At 43.3% G+C, this 17,568-nt stretch overlaps 1 protein-coding gene across 3 annotated transcripts; it reads left to right on the forward strand.

Moving 5' to 3' along the window:
- Window positions 1-348: 348 nt before the first annotated feature.
- Window positions 349-16,539, forward strand: LOC105695954 (myosin heavy chain, non-muscle; the record flags this gene model as incomplete). Of its 3 annotated transcripts, none has more annotated exon segments than XM_023433381.1 (10): window positions 349-372; window positions 2,715-2,807; window positions 3,425-3,587; window positions 3,943-4,259; window positions 5,194-5,808; window positions 7,168-7,572; window positions 8,315-8,446; window positions 9,405-12,808; window positions 13,948-14,001; window positions 16,083-16,539. In XM_023433381.1, coding segments are annotated over 10 exon segments (5,337 nt in total), but the record flags the coding sequence as incomplete, so codon positions are not given.
- Between the last annotated feature and the right edge of the window lie 1,029 nt (window positions 16,540-17,568).

Consider the following 17,568-nt stretch of genomic DNA (forward strand, 5'->3'; position numbering starts at 1 on the left):
CTCGCCAGAAATACGAATGCGGCGCAATGCTGTTGAAATATTGTCGGATAACAGAGTTTGACATGAGTTTATACCAAATGCATAAATGTTGAAGGTTATGTATCGATCTCAATGTCCCGGAAAGGGCGATAGTAGCGCCATCTGATGTCAGGGGATCTAACATGGACAATTGTTTGGTTTTCGGTGACATGACATGACATGAGTTTATACCAAATGCATAAATGTAGAAGGTTATGTATCGATCTCAATGTCCCGGGAAGGGCGATAGTAGCGCCATCTGATGTCAGGGGATCTAACATGGACAATTGTTTGGTTTTCGGTGCTGATTTCCACGGAACTCCCGTCTAGACCCCAAGTCCGGCGTTAATCATAGTAAGTCCAATAAAGCTGGGTGAGTCTCGCAGAATTTCTGCGAGCTCTGCTTTTTTTATGTTCCTCTTGACTCATCCACTAACAAAGTCTCGGGTCGTCTGGTTTTGGATTTTACGGTTCGAAATGTACTTGTTGCGCCCGTTGCGCTCTTGTTCCTAATTAATTTTAATTCATATTAATTCATTTTAATTAACCCAACTCACTCCGGCCGATTCTTGTATTTTGCTTTATTTCTCATCGGACTAAATTCACGAAAAATCCTGAATTACAGTCATCCACATTTTATTTTTTATTTATTTTTATTTATTTATTTATTTGTTTCACACCATAACAACACTCGAAACAGAAGTTACGATGAAACGCGCAAGAGTTAAATTTTAATAAACATGGATAAAAGATTTTCAAACAAAAGCTCGATTTAAACCTATTTTCAGATTTCTCGGCGCGTGTTCTTGGCGCCGAACTCTAGCGGGAAATTTTTTCACATTCTACCTTTGACGCTACATTGATTTAGTTAAAAAATTGCAATTTTCATAGCTTTGTTGTAGATTAAAAAATGGAATTTTTTCAAATAATAAATATATATTTGGCGCGGAACTCTAGCTGCAGAGTTCCGCACCAAGTACATGAGCATCATGTACAAAACCTGCAATTTTTAGCTAAATAATGAACATATTCTTTGCAAGGCATGTAATTTTCTAGATAAACATTGAATACATCCTTGGCCCGGAACTCTAGCTGCAGAGTTCTGCACCAAGTACATATTCATCATTTTCAAGAAATGCAATTTTTAACTAAATAATGAACATATCCTTTGCAAGAAATGTAATTTTCTAGATAAACAATGAATACATCCTTGGCGCGGAACTCTAGCTGCAGAGTTCCGCACCAAGTACATATTCATAATTTTCAAGAAGTGCAATCTAGGTGCAGAGTTCCGCGCCAAGTACATATACATCAGTTTCAAGAAATGCAATCTAGGTGTAGAGTCCCGCGCCAAGTACATGTTCATAATTTACAATAAATGCAAATTTTAGATAAATAAATTTAGCGTAAAGGCCAGAATGTGAATGTTTTTTTTAATATTGCTAATTTCTACTCATTTTATGAAAGAAACAACGTATCTTTACGATATTCCTCATATTCTCGCATGTCCCAAAATTAACTTCCGTTTCGGGTAAAGTCGTTATCAAGTCGTTGACTCGAACTTATCGTGGCGTTTACTTTTTCCTGCTGCCTCGACAAATCCAGGGATCTGGGAGTGCTTCGGACAAGTTTGCGGTAATTAATGAAGTCAAATGTACTGTCAATGTGCCAACTCGCTCTCTTTTTTCCCCGGCCGCGATTTCACGTCTCCAAGTCGTCGCGTTTGTTTATTTGTTTGTTTTTTTGTATGCAAATTGTCCCTGCCTTCGTTATCTGCGATCGCTTGCGAAACTTCGCTGAGTGCTCAGCGATTTCTCGACATTGCTGCTTCTTTAACATTCCTCGCAATTACCGAAATAATTCTAACCATTCGATGAAATTATATTGGCAAATTTATATTTATTGCAAAATTCGGAAGATTTATTAATAAAAAGGAAACGACATTTTGTGAGGTCTTCACGTTGCCCCATCCTTGAGTGGTTGTTGTGTGTGTAAGATTCGGTACTCTGCTTTAAAAAAGAAAATAATAAAAAGGATTGTTAAGAGTTAACGTTAATTTTATTCATGTCATTGTTTTCCTGGGATTGTTGTGAACTTTGTCATCTTGGAGAATTAAAAGTGTGGCATGCAGAGTATCGGGGCTTATGTTAACGTTTCGTAATCGTCTACTTTGCGAACTTTGTACGCTTCAATTAATTACGCAAGGAAGTAATTTTCCAATAAATCCTAACTCTCAGATCGCGATGTGCTTTCATAGATAAATACTAATTAGATTAACTGGAAATGTCAATTAATCAAGTGGGTTTTATTGGCTACATTTAAAAATAGACGCAGCAGCGGTTGCTATGGAGGCGGCGTCCCTGACAACCGTGTCCAAGGAAGCCGGCGTCCATAGCAACCGTTGGCATGGGAATCTGAACATTGAAATTTATGATTTTTCTGAAATACTTTGTTCAATTTCTCGTCCAAATGAAAACTAATGGACGTTTTCTAGTAGAAATAATAAAAATACAGTAAATATATATACATTTGCATATGAAATGAAACGAAGAAGAAACAATGAATCCACTTGAATTATGCGTGTTACCATAACCCCTAATTAACACGTCCCTCCCTCGGTCTTCCGAGATGTTCATAAGTGTTTTAACGCTTTTGTTTATCATCAGTTAACTAATTTCTTTGATTTTTACTCACAGGGCGAACTCGAGCAGCAACTTCTTCAAGCCAATCCCATCCTCGAGGCCTTCGGAAACGCGAAGACTGTGAAGAACGACAACTCGTCACGTTTCGTAAGAAATGAATAATCATTTTAAGGGAAAGTAGTTAAGGTGACATGAAATGGTCATTCCATATATATAAGAACGTGAAAATATAAAACTTTTCTCGAAACTGGGTGCACCAAATCATTTGAAACTTTAACACAACATTCTAGAAGGTTCTAATAAATGTCTTAAAACTCAGGAAATTTCATTTTTCGAGAAAAAAATTATTTTTTTTATTTCTTGTTCAGGATAATTGCTTTGTTTTTTTTTTTTTTCAAAAAATGATATTTCAACACTTTTATTAGGACCTCCATAATCACGAGTTACCGTTTCAAATCATTCAGTGTATCCAGTTTTCAAGAAAGTAATAAAAATATTTTTACGTTTTTATGTATGGAAAATGACATTTTTATATCACCTTAAAGAATTGAAATAACTGTTTATTTATGATTTGCCCGTTTTTCTTTTCGAGAAACTGCATTACAAGTTAACCTAAAAATCGTTTAAAATGTTTAGTAGCTTGTTTGTTTATTTATGAGGCGCGTTTTTCTTTCAGGGAAAGTTCATCAAAAGTTAACCTAGAAATCATTTAAAATGTTTAATAGTCTGATTGTTTATTTATGAGTTGGACGTTTTTCTTTCAGGGAAAGTTCATCAGGATTAATTTCGACGCCTCTGGATATATAGCCGGCGCAAATATCGAGACGTACTTATTGGAAAAGTCCAGAGCGATCAGACAAGCGAAGGATGAAAGGACTTTCCACATTTTCTACCAACTCCTGGCAGGAGCCTCAACCGAACAGAAAAGTAACATTTCTTACGGCCTTTTCTAAATAAGAACTAATATCAGGGCAGTCAAGTAAATTTATCTCCTGAAAATCCACACTCTGAAAGTATTCTTTAGTTGCTCAGAATTTATATTGTAAAATTTCAAATAATACCAGAGAATACACTCCAAAGAAAGAGAGTCGAGAATTTTGATCGACGTCGGTAAAAAGATTCTCCTAAATACCTACATTACCGACGTTCATATTTATATTGACAGCCGTATAGAATTATATTTGATATTGTACTAAATGCCATATTCGATATGTCGTATCCGTACAATAATTATTAAAAAAATAGAAGTAAAACGCCATAATTAATTAAATATTTTCCACAGAGGAGTTCATCCTGGAGGACCCGAAGCACTACCCGTTCCTGTCGAACGGGGCACTTCCGGTTCCGGGGGTGGACGACGCATCAGAGTTTTCCGCAACGGTGAAGGCGATGAACATCATGGGGATGACGACCGAGGATTTCTCCGCCATCTTCCGAATTGTTTCAGCCGTGATGCTGTTTGGTTCGATGCAGTTCCGCCAGGAGAGGAACTCCGACCAAGCTACACTTCCGGACAACACGGTTGCACAGAAGATCTCCCACCTTCTGGGTCTCTCTGTCACGGAGATGACAAAGGCCTTCCTGAAGCCGCGGATCAAGGTGCTAAGTCCTAAATTAAGCGTTTATGTGTGCATTTGGCGCGAAACTCTACCAACTTTCTTAAAGGGATGTGAAAGTGGCGTCGAAGAAATTTCGTTTATCAAACATTTGACAGGACTTGGTGCGTAAAATCGTTTCAAAGTTTATAATATGTATATGGAGGGTATAAGAAAGGTCCTGACAACCTCGAAATTTCAATTTTTTATATTTGTACATAGAGATTTTTTTAATCTGTTATAAAAAATGATATTTTATGGGTGTAGGGCCTTCCTTATAGCCTCCATATTCACGTTGTAAAGTTTGAAACGATTCACGACATCCAGTTTTGTCAAAAGTTCTGTAAAGATCCTTCAGGCAACACTTACACGTCACCTTAAGGGGATGTAAACATTTTTTTTATAAAAAATGAAATTTCATGGGCATCAGGACCTTCCTTATAGCCTCCATATTCACGTTGTAAAGCTTGGAACGATTCACTACATCCAGTTTTGCCAAAAGTTCTGTAAAGATCCGTCAGGCGGCACTTCCACATCACCTTAAGATGATGTAAACATTTTTCTTAGTAAAAAAATGAAATTTCATGAGTGCTGAGACCTTCCATTTAGCCTCCTTATTCACATTGTAAAGTTTGGAACGATTCACTACATCCAGTTTCGCCAAAAGCTCTATAAAGATCCGTCAGGCGGCACTTCCACATCACCTGAAGGTGACGTAAACATTTTTTTTTTTCATAAAAAATGAAATTTCATGGGTGCCGGGACCTTCCTTATAGCCTCCATATTCACGTTGTAAAGTTTGAAACGATTCACTACATCCATTTTTTCCAAAAGTTCTATAATGGTCCTTGTGACGCTACTTCCACATCACTTTAAGGTGATGTCAAACGTCCATCCTGGTGTCCCCCATGATTTTCTAAAGAGTTTTTCGCCTCCAGGTGGGCCGGGACTTCGTGACGAAGGCGCAGACGAAGGAGCAGGTGGAGTTCGCCGTGGAGGCCATCTCCAAGGCCTGCTACGAGAGGATGTTCCGCTGGCTGGTGAACCGAATCAACCGATCCTTGGACAGGACGAAGAGGCAGGGCGCCAGCTTCATCGGCATCCTCGACATGGCCGGCTTCGAGATCTTCGAGCTGAACTCTTTCGAGCAGCTCTGCATCAACTACACGAACGAGAAGCTGCAGCAGCTCTTCAACCACACGATGTTCATCCTGGAGCAGGAAGAGTACCAGAGGGAGGGGATCGAGTGGAAGTTCATCGACTTCGGGCTGGACCTGCAGCCGACAATCGACCTGATAGACAAGCCGATGGGCATAATGGCGCTGCTCGACGAGGAATGTTGGTTCCCCAAGGCGACCGACAAGACCTTCGTCGAGAAGCTCGTCGGGGCCCACAGCGTCCATCCTAAGTTCGTCAAGACCGACTTCAGGGGCGTCGCCGACTTCGCCATTGTCCATTATGCCGGGAAAGTTGACTACTCCGCCGCGAAGTGGCTCATGAAGAACATGGACCCGCTTAATGAGAACGTCGTCAGCCTCCTTCAGGTCTCCCAGGTAGGGATGGGCTTCCACGAGGTACTACAAGGAGTTACGACACCATGTCTTGAAATCATCCTCGCCATGAAATACCAGACATAATTCGTATAGTCGGTTTCACAGAAAGTCGCTCCAGGGTGTAAGATTTTCGCTGATCTAACGATGTTAGCGCCACTTGCGGGAAGTGAGGGAACTCCGGTACTACGTGACCGAAACGTTTCCTGGCGGCGTAAATTACTTAAGATGTTTTTAATTTTGCAGTTAAGATACGCAATGTCAAACGATAATCCGGTTCCACAGAAAGTCGCTCCAGGGTCTAAGATTTTCGCTGATCTAACGATGTTAGCGCCACTTGCGGAAAGTGAGGGAACTCCGGTACTACGTGACCGAAACGTTTCCTGGCGGCGTAAATTACTTAAGATGCTTTTAATTTTGCAATTAAGATACGCAAAGTGAAACGATTGTCCGCGTATATTATACAGAATGTGATGTTTTTAACGTGATAAAGACTAGCAGGCAATTTTTAATGGCAACGTTTCCCTGAAGAGGCGCTCTCGGCAGTAGATAAGCGATAATTCCATATCTTTCGAACAATTCGATGAAAACATTTCCTATCGACATAAATGACAGAAAATGTTTTCAATATTGTAAATCAAATTCACAAGGAATTTTGCATTTTCACATGAACGTTGGATTTTCGGTGGAAAGAGTAAAATACGTTTTTTGTGCAACACAGTTTATATAGTTATAATGAACATATCAACTTTATACAGTTACAATGAACATATTAACTTTATACAGTTATAATGAACATATCAACTTTATACAGTCACAATGGACATGTCAACTTTGTACAGTTACAATGAACATATCACCTTTATACAGTTACAATGAACATATTAACTTTATACAGTTACAATGAATATATTAACTTTATACAATTACAATGAACACATTAACTTTATACAGTTACAATGAACACATCAACTTTATACAGTTACAATGAACATATCAACTTTATACAGTTACAATGAACCCATCAACTTTATACAGTTACAATAAACATATCAACTTTACACAGTTACAATGAACATACCAACTTTACACAGTTGCAATGAACATATTGACTTTGTACAGTTACAGTGAACGCATCAACTTTATACAGCTTCAATGAACATATTGCAATGAACATATTGACTTTGTACAGTTACAGTGAACGCATCAACTTTATACAGCTTCAATGAACATACCAACTTTACACAGTTGCAATGAACGGTTTTACACAATTTTTCAAGGTGGATTCAATTAGTTTGAGTCGATTGGGGCGGAGTTTACTGTATTATCTCATATACTGTATAATTTAATCTCAATTCCCAGGACCCGTTCGTTTGCCACATCTGGAAGGATGCGGAAATCGTCGGCATGGCCCAGCAAGCTCTGACCGACACCCAATTCGGAGCCAGGACCAGGAAAGGGATGTTCAGGACAGTCTCCCAGCTCTACAAGGAGCAGCTATCCAAGCTGATGATCACCCTGAGGAACACAAACCCGAATTTCGTTAGATGCATCATCCCCAACCACGAGAAGAGAGCCGGCAAGATCGACGCCCCCCTGGTCCTCGACCAGCTCCGGTGCAATGGCGTCCTCGAGGGCATCAGGATATGCAGACAAGGATTCCCTAACAGGATACCTTTCCAGGAGTTCCGGCAAAGATACGAGCTCCTCACCCCCAACGTCATCCCCAAGGGATTCATGGACGGGAAGAAAGCTTGCGAAAAGATGGTGGGTTCTCTTCGGAGTGGTAATCTCGGACAGCATTAAGGTGATAGGTGCCTTTCATATCACCTTAAGTTGTTTTGAAAGAGTTATTCTGTGCATTTCAAATCACCTTAAGGTGATATGAAAGGCACCTATCACCTTAATGCTCGGAGTGGTAATGCCCAACTGTATTAAATCACCTTAAGGTGATTTGAAAGAGTCATTCTATATATTTCAAATCATCTTAAGGTGTTTTGAAAGAGTTATTCTGTGCATTTCACTTTTTTTTTCTTTTATGTGATATGAAAGGCACCTATCACCTTAATGCTCGGAGTGGTAATCCCCGACTGCATTAAATCACCTTAAGGTGATATGAAAAGCACCTATCACCTTAATGCTCGGAGTGGTAATCCCAGACAGCATTAAGTTGATATGAAAGGCACCTATCACTTTAATGCTCGGAGTGGTAATCCCCGACTGCATTAAATCACCTTAAGGTGTCTTGAAAGAGTTATTCTGTATATTTCAAATCACCTTAAGGTGATATGAAAGGCACCTATCACCTTAATGCTCGAAGTGATAATCCCAGACAGCATTAAGATGATAGGTGCCTTTCATATCACCTTAAGGTTACTTGAAAGACTTATTTTATATATTTCAAATCACTTTAAGGCGATATGAAGGGCACCTATCACTTTAATGCTCGGAGTGGTAATCTCCGACTGCATTAATTCACCTGTTAACTCTTTTCCATGGCGATTTGCAGATTCAAGCTTTGGAGCTGGACCCGAATCTGTACCGCGTGGGACAGTCGAAGATCTTCTTCAGGGCGGGAGTGTTAGCTCATCTCGAAGAGGAGCGCGACTACAAGATTACGGACCTAATCGTGAATTTCCAGGTAAGGATTACCACCACTTCCATATAACAGAGTTGAACTGATTTAAATGATTTGATTGAAATCAAGATTAAAATTGTCGAAAAATGTATTTGGCTCGAAATTCTACCGAGTTTCTTGATTCAACTATTAGAAGCGTCAATAATATTCTCGCTCAAAAATGTATTTGGCTCGAAATTCTACCTAGTTTCTTGATGCAACTATTAGATGCGTCAATAATATTCTCGCTAAAAAATGTATTTGGCTCGAGACTCTACCTAGTTTCTTGATTCAACTATTAGATGCGTCAATATTCTCGCTGAAAAATGTATTTGGCTCGAGACTCTACCTCAACTATTAGATGCGTCAATAATATTCTCTCTCAAAATTGTATTTGGCTCGAAACTCTACCGAGTTTATTGATGCAACTATTAGATGCGTCAATAATATTCTCTCTCAAAATTGTATTTGGCTCGAGACTCTACCTAGTTTCTTGATTCAACTATTAGATGCGTCAATATTCTCGCTGAAAAATGTATTTGGCTCGAGACTCTACCTAGATTCTTGATGCAACTGTTAGATGCGTCAATAATATTCTCGCTCAAAAATGTATTTGGTTCGAAACTCTACCAAGTTTCTTGATACAACTATTAGATGCGTCAATAATATTCTCTCTCAAAATTGTATTTGGCTCGAGACTCTACCTAGTTTCTTGATTCAACTATTAGATGCGTCAATATTCTCGCTGAAAAATGTATTTGGCTCGAGACTCTACCGAGTTTCTTGATGCAACTATTAGATGCGTTAATATTATTCTCGCTCAAAAATGTATTTGGTTCGAAACTCTACCAAGTTTCTTGATACAACTATTAGATGCGTCAATATTCCTTCTCAAAAATGTATTTGGCTCGAGACTCTACCTAGTTTCTTGATGCAACTATTAGATACATTAATAAAATGTAACTATTTTTGACATTTCCAGGCATTCTGCCGCGGCTTCCTCGCGCGAAGAAACTACCAGAAGCGTCTTCAGCAGCTGAACGCAATCCGCATAATCCAGCGCAACTGCGCCGCCTACCTGAAGCTGCGTAACTGGCAATGGTGGCGCCTCTACACGAAGGTGAAGCCACTTCTGGAAGTAACAAAGCAAGAAGAGAAGCTGACTCAGAAGGAGGACGAGCTGAAGCAAGTGCGCGACAAGCTAGAACTGCAGCTTCACTCGTCCCAAGAGTACGAGAGGAAGTACCAGCAAGCAGTAGAAGAGAAAACCATGTTAGCGGAGCAGCTTCAAGCCGAAGTGGAGCTCTGCGCAGAAGCTGAAGAGATGCGCATGCGCCTAGCGTCTCGGAAGCAAGAGCTAGAAGAGATCCTGCACGACCTGGAAGCCCGGATAGAGGAAGAAGAGGAGCGAAGCACGGCCCTAACCCAGGAGAAGAAGAAGCTCCAGCTAAACATCGGCGACCTGGAGGAGCAGCTCGAAGAGGAGGAAGCAGCTCGGCAGAAACTTCAGCTGGAGAAGGTGCAATGCGACGCGAAGATCAAGAAACTAGAAGAGGACCTAGCCCTCTCGGACGACACGAACCAGAAGCTGCTGAAGGAGAAGAAGATCCTAGAAGAGCGGTCGAACGACCTCTCGCAGACCTTAGCCGAAGAGGAAGAGAAAGCGAAGCACCTGGCGAAGCTAAAAGCGAAGCACGAGGCGACGATCGCGGACCTGGAGGAGCGTCTCCTGAAGGACCACCAGCAGCGCCAGGAGGTGGACAGATCGAAGCGAAAAGTGGAGACGGAGGTTTCAGACCTGAGGGAGCAGCTATCGGAGCGAAGAGCGCAGGTGGAGGAGCTGCAGCTCCAGCTAGGGAAGCGAGAAGAAGAGCTGACCCAGGCGATGATGAAGATAGACGAGGAGGGAGCCGCGAAGGCGCAGTCTCAGAAGGCCCTCCGGGAGCTGGAGTCGCAACTAGCGGAGCTTCAAGAGGACCTAGAAGCGGAAAAAGCAGCCCGGAGCAAAGCAGAGAAGCTGAAGCGCGACCTGAACGAGGAGCTGGAGGCCCTGAAGAACGAGCTTCTGGATTCCCTGGACACGACGGCCGCCCAGCAGGAGCTGCGGAGCAAACGGGAGCAGGAGCTGGCCACCCTGAAGAAGAACCTGGAGGATGAGACCTCCCTGCACGAGGGGACGCTCGCCGACATGCGACACAAGCACACCCAGGAGCTGACCGCGATAAACGAGCAGATGGACGCCCTGAGGAAGGCCAAGGCCGCGTTGGAGAAGGCCAAGTCCTCCCTGGAGGCCGAAAACGCCGACCTGGCGACGGAGCTGCGCTCTGTGAGCGCCAGCAGGCAGGAATCGGATCGTAGAAGGAAACAAGCCGAGCAACAGCTAGCAGAGGTCAACGCGAAGCTCGCCGAAGTGGACAGGGCGAAGCAGGAGCTCGCCGAGAAGGTGGCGAAGCTGCAGCAGGAAGCGGAGTCGGTGATGCAGCAGCTGGAGACCGCCGAGCTTCGCGCATCCGCAGCGATCAAAGCTTCGGCGACCTGCGAGTCGCAGTTCTCCGAGATCCAGCAACAGCTCGAGGAGGAGACCAAGCAGAAGCTGTCGCTGAGTTCGAAGTTGCGCGCCCTGGAGAGCGAGAAGGAGGCTCTTCACGACCAACTCGAGGAGGAGGAAGAGGGGAAGCGGGCGCTGGACAAGCAGGTGCAGAGCTTGAACCTGCAGCTGGCAGAGGCGAAGAAGCGCGGAGACGAGGAAGCCGAAGCTGCGGCGGCGTTGGAGGAAGCCAGGAAGAGGTGCCTGAAGGACGTGGAGGCTCTTCAGCGTAGGGTGGAGGAGCTGCAGGCTGCGAACGACAAGCTGGACAAGTCCAAGAAGAAGATCCAGGCCGAGCTGGAGGACAGCAACATCGAACTGGAAGCACAGAGGGCGAAAGTCCTGGAGCTGGAGAAGAAGCAGAAGAACTTCGACAAGGTCCTTGCCGAGGAGAAGGCCGTCGCCGAGCAGTACGCCGAGCAGAGGGATTCCGCGGAGCGGGAGGCGCGGGAGAAGGAAACCAGGGTCCTGTCGCTGATAAGGGAGCTGGAGGAGCTGAACGATAAGGTGGAGGAGCTGGAGCGAGGTCGTAGGGGTCTTCAGGCCGAGCTAGACGAGCTGGTGAACAGCCAGGGTACCGCCGACAAGAACGTGCACGAGCTGGAGAAGGCGAAGCGCAGCCTGGAGTCGCACCTCGCGGAGCAGAGGTCGCAGATCGAGGAACTCGAAGACGAGCTCCAGTTCACCGAGGACGCGAAACTCCGGCTGGAGGTCAACATGCAGGCGATGAGGACCCAGTTCGAGCGGGACCTGCAGGCCAAGGAGGAACAGGCCGAGGAGAAGAGGAGAGGCCTCGCCAAACAGCTCAGGGACCTGGAAGCAGACCTCGAAGACGAGCGGAAACAGCGCGCTGCGGCCAACGCGGCCAGGAAGAAGATGGAAGCCGACTACAAGGACATCGAGCAGCAGCTGGAGATGCACAGCAAGGTGAAGGAGGACGCGCTTAAGCAGCTGAAGAAGCTCCAGGTGCAGATGAAGGACTGCGCCAGGGAGACGGAAGAAGCCAGGGCGGCGAGGGACGAGCTGGCGGCGAGTGCGAAGGAGACGGAGAGGAAGGTGAAGAACCTGGAGGCGGAGCTGATGCAGCTCACGGAAGACCTGGCCAGCAGCGAAAGAGCCAGAAGAGCTGCCGAGAACGAGCGCGACGAGTTCCAGGAGGAGATCAACAACAACGCGAACAAGGCCACGTTGATGCTGGACGAGAAGAGGAGGCTCGAGGCCAGGATCGCCACCCTGGAAGAGGAGCTGGAAGAGGAGCAGACCAACTGCGAGGTCGCCTCCGATAAGGCCAGGAAGGCGCAGATCACGATCGACCAGCTGAATACCGACCTCACCACGGAGAGGTCCACCACGCAGAAGCTGGAGTCTCATAAGATGCTTCTGGAGAGGCAGAACAAGGAGCTGAAGGCCAAGTTGGCCGAGCTGGAGACCAGCCAGAGGACCAAGACCAAGGCCACCATCCAGGGTCTCGAGGCCAAGATCAACAACCTCGATGAACAGCTAGAGACCGAGGCCAAGGAGAGGTTCGCCCAGCAGAAGATCAACCGGAAGCTGGACAAGAAGCTGAAGGAGATGGGCCTTCAGCTGGAGGACGAGAGGAGGAACGCCGAGCAGTACAAGGAACAGGTCGAGAAGATCAATGCCCGGATGAAGGCCCTGAAGAGACAGCTGGATGAGGCCGAAGAGGAGATCGGAAGGGAAAAGTCACAGAAGAGGAAGGCGCAGAGGGAGATGGAGGACATGATCGAGACTCAGGAGGCTCTCACCAGGGAGGTCGCGAACCTGAAGAACAAGCTGAGGTAATTTCTAAGGACGTCATGAACGGTTCCATTTTAAAGGTGACTACATGCGCTGCGATTTGTCGTATGTACAATTAAACCTAGTCTTTTTTTTCTTCTTCTTTTTGGTATACACGTTATCAACACTAGTTAAATTTGTATCGATCGGTTTCTAGAGATTTATCGCAACGATTTGTAATTCTAAAGGTGACTACACGCGCAGCGATTTTTTGTATGTACAATTAAATCCAGTCCTTTTTTTTTTGTATACACATGTTATCAACACTAGTTAAATTTGTATCGATCGATTTGCACAGATTTATCGTCTCAATTTATCAAATGTGCAATTAAGTTGATCATTTTTTTTTTATGTATACATATTATTAACGCGTTAAATTTTTACCGATTGACTTGCACAGATTTGTTGCAACGATTTGTAATTTGCACAGTTAGGTCGTTTTTTTTTACGTCTGTATATTATTAACGCCAGTTAAATTTTTACCGATTGATTTGCACAAATTTATCGCAACGATTTGTAATCTGCACAATTAGATCGAGTTTTTTTATTTATTTGTTAAACACACAGATCAGTTTAAACAGGTTTAATGCACCGATTTATAATCGACAGAATTAAGTCGAGTTTTTTATTCGCATTTACATATTATTAACGCGAGTTAAAGCTGCATCGATCAGTTTGCACAGATTTATCGCTTCAATTTGTAAAATGTACAATTAAGGCGATTTTTTTTTACGTCTTCATATTATTAACGTCAGTTAAATTCTTGCCGATTGATTTGCACAGATGTATCGCAACGATTTGTAATCTGCACAATTAGGCTGAATTTTAACATATCAATAGCAGTTAAATTTGTACCGATCGGTTTGCACAGATTTATTGCACCGATTTGTAATCTACATAATTAAGTCGAGTTTTTCTTTCATATGTACATATTGTTAACGCCAGTTAAATTTGTACCGATCTATTTGCACATATTTATCGCAACAATTTATCGTAACAATTTATCGCAACAATTTATCGTTGCGTGTGTAGTCACCTTGAAACGGAGCTACTTAAAACAATCGGGCTTGAATACTGAATATTGACATTCGATAATCACGTCAACATTTCCATGTAGTGTTTATTCTTAATGTTTAAACAGTTACAGTCGGAATCCTCCGGTTGGAACAGAGCTTCCCCTGAATAGTAAAATTTGGTAAGGGGATGTTGAAACCTAGGCCTAACAAAGTCCGATTTCCAACTAAAAGGTTTGCAAAATAATTAACTGAATATCAATAACATTTGCATTTCCCCCATTTTTGTCTTAACATCTCATCCATCTAAACAATGTCTTGATTTTTCTGTGCGTGAATTTACGATAACAATTTGCTTGTGATATATAATTTAGCATTACGAGTCGATGATATAGGGTCAAAAAAGATGAGAAAGAACGACGGAGAAAAGGATAACAATAAAAAAAGATATGGCGTGTGTTTGGAGATTGTGCACGCGCGATGTCTGATAACGATGCTTGAAAAGAGATATTAATTTTTTCGTCGCTTTCAGTGTTGCTAGATTGGGATTATTTGAAATCCTTTCATACGGCCTTAAAGTGATAGGAAAGAGTCAGCCTGTATATATCTGAGAAGTCGAATCGTTGGGGAAAGTATTCTCCTAATTGGGGGTGCCGATTAGTTTCAAATTCTGCCACGTGAATGTGGAGGCGCTACTTTACTTTAGTAGATCCTGAAATTCATGAAATTTCATTTATCATAAATAATGTATTTACTTACAAAAATTTAGTTGCGGCTGAACGTCACAGATGGCGCCGATGGTCCGTTAGAGTATTAAAAGAATATGGAAAGAGTCAGCCTGTATATATCTGAGAAGTTAAATCGTTGAGGAAAGTATTCTCCTAATTGGGGTTGCCGATTAGTTTCAAATTTTGCCACGTGACTGTGGAGGCGCTAAAGTAGCTCCCGAAACTCATGAAATTTGATTTTTCGTCAAAAATTTGTTTACTTATCATGGACTGGAACCAACATGGCGGGGTCCGGGCACGTTTTCGATGTTTTACGCTTCTTGGAGACTTATAATCGAAAATGAAGAGTTTCAGGACCTAGCTCGAACAATTAAGAATACTATAAAAATGGAATATTACAGAGACAGATGGGGAAATATGGATAATACTTTCCCCAACGATTTCAAGAGAATGCTGGTTTGTCTCAGGGTTAACGCGGGTTTTTAGAGGAAAAATTTAGTTGCGGTTGAACGTCACAGATGGCGCCGATGGTCCGTTAGAGTATTAAAAGAATATGGAAAGAGTCAGCCTGTATATATCTGAGATGTCGAATCGTTGGGGAAAGTATTCTTCTAATTGGGGGTGCCGATTAGTTTCAAATGTTCCCACGGGAATATGGAGGCGCTAAGGTATGTCCTGAAACTCAGGAAATTTGATTTTTCATAAAAAATTCATTTATTTATCATGGACTGGAACCAACATGGCGAGGTCCGGGCACGTTTCCGATGTTTCACGCTTCTTGGAGACTTATAATCGAAAATGAAGAGTTTCAGGACCTAGCTCGAACAATTAAGAATACTATAAAAATGGAATATTACAGAGACAGATGGGGAAATATGGATAATACTTTCTCCAACGATTTCAAGAGAATGCTGGCTTGTCTCGGGGGTAGCGCAGGTTTCTAGAGGAAAAATTTAGTTGCTTCTAAACGTCACAGATGGCGACATTGGTTCGTCAAAATATAAACAGTCATGAATTCATGGGATTTCGGCAGTTTAACGTCTATCTTTTTATCATTACTTTATCGAAATGTCATATAGAACCCTTCGGTTCGTATAATTCTCAACATAGACTGTAAAAGACCAACATAAATATAAATGTCGGTAACGGGACGCGCCACTTTATGTTACCACTTGAGTATTCAAAACAGCATGACCCCCAAAAAGGGTATAGATGAATTTTACTTAATCGATGTCGATTAAATTTCTCGCTCAAACAATTTAGAATGCTATAAAAATTTAATATTACAGAGAGAGATGGGAAAATATGGAAAATACTCTCATCAACGATTGCAACAGAATGCTGGCTTGTCTCAGGGGTAACGCGTTTTCTAGAGCAAAAATTTAGTTGCAGCAAAACGTCACAGATGGCGACGTTGGTCCTAAACAGTTTTTAGAATAATGAATTCCCGGGATCTAGGGCTTAGCGCTGAAAGGGTTAATCTTCCTTCGCCGTGGTTATCAGTATTAAAAACTAATTTTCCGTTCCTTTTATAGGCGCGGCGGCCCCGGGATAAGTCTGAGCTCGACGAGGTTGACGAAACGTGGCTCGGTGCAGACCGGCGGCTCCGGGGACGATTCGACGACCCAGGACGAGAGCATCGACGGGGAAGAGACCGCCAATTGAATCCTCAAAACGTTCCGAGAGAGTGTAACAACCGACGTTTGATAACGAGCATAATATAGGTCGATTAAGGAGAGCGCCCGATTAAACGCAACGAGCGAGCGATTCTCTCTTTCCGAGGGAAAAGGCGAGACATTCGGAGATTCGGAGTTCCTGGGTACTTCCGACACCTCGTCGCGGAGCGAGAGAGGGACGGAGATACGGGATCGCGCGAGAGCGAGAGAGAGGACCGAGGCCGACCGCAGCGCCGCGCGCGGAGGCGTCCCTGAACTAATCGGCAGTTACTTCGGTTTTCCCTTCCTTTCGAATTTGCTGCGTAGGTTTGATTTTTCCATCCTTGGTTAACATGAGATGAAAGGAAAAGGCGAACGAACGCAGCGCCGCACGCGGAGGCGTCCCTGAACTAATCGGCAGTTACTTCGGTTTTCCCTTCCTTTCGAATTTGCTGCGTAGGTTTGATTTTTCCATCACTTGGTTAACATGAGATGAAAGGAAAAGGCGAACGAACGCAGCGCCGCACGCGGTGGCGTCCCTGAACTAATCGGCAGTGACTCCGGTTTTCCCTTCCTTTCGAATTTGCTGCGTAGGATTGATTTTTCCATCCGTTGTCGAGATTTGTCGAGAGTGCACTGATCGTATTTTAATGGGATGCTGGCAGAATTGCTTGGTTAACATGAGATGAAAGGAAAAGGCGAACGAACGCAGCGTCGCGCGCGGTGGCGTCTCTGAACTAATCGGCAGTTACTCCGGTTTTCCCTTCCCTTCGAATCTGCGGCGGAGACTTCATTTTTCCATCCGTTGTCGAGGTTTATCGAGAGTGCGCTAATTGTATTTTAATGAGATGCTGGCAGAATTACTTGGTTAACATGAGATGAACGGAAAAAGCGAGGGACAGCAGAATATTCTGGGCGATAAGATGTTTGATTCGAGGTTAATTAATCGAAAAGGGTGGAGGGAGAAAGGAGGGAGATAAGGGTTAGAAGATAACGCGGATTCACGTCTTTTTTATAATGTAGTCAGAATAAGATTAAATTTGGCATGCAAGAAATTTTAATTGGCGGAATTAATTTGTCGACGCTAAATGAACGGAAAAGGCGAGTGGTCGCAGCGCCGCACGCGGTGGCGACTGTTAACTAATGAACATGATTCTTTCTATCCCTCGTGCTCCGTTTCAAATACGAAATGTAGGAACGTACTTTTCCAGCGGTTTTTCATTCTTCTTTTTACTTCAGATTCGAGTAGACGTGAAATAGTCTTCCTTTAATATGAGAAGAAATTTAATAAGATGGATGCCTGGTGGCGTCTGTGGGAACCGATCGATTTACAACTAGCGTCGAATAAATATTCTCCGGATTATCA

The sequence above is a fragment of the Orussus abietinus genome, unplaced genomic scaffold (genome assembly GCF_000612105.2).
Source record: "Orussus abietinus isolate OABI.00-Male unplaced genomic scaffold, Oabi_2.0 scaffold742, whole genome shotgun sequence".
Lineage (NCBI taxonomy): Eukaryota > Metazoa > Arthropoda > Insecta > Hymenoptera > Orussidae > Orussus > Orussus abietinus.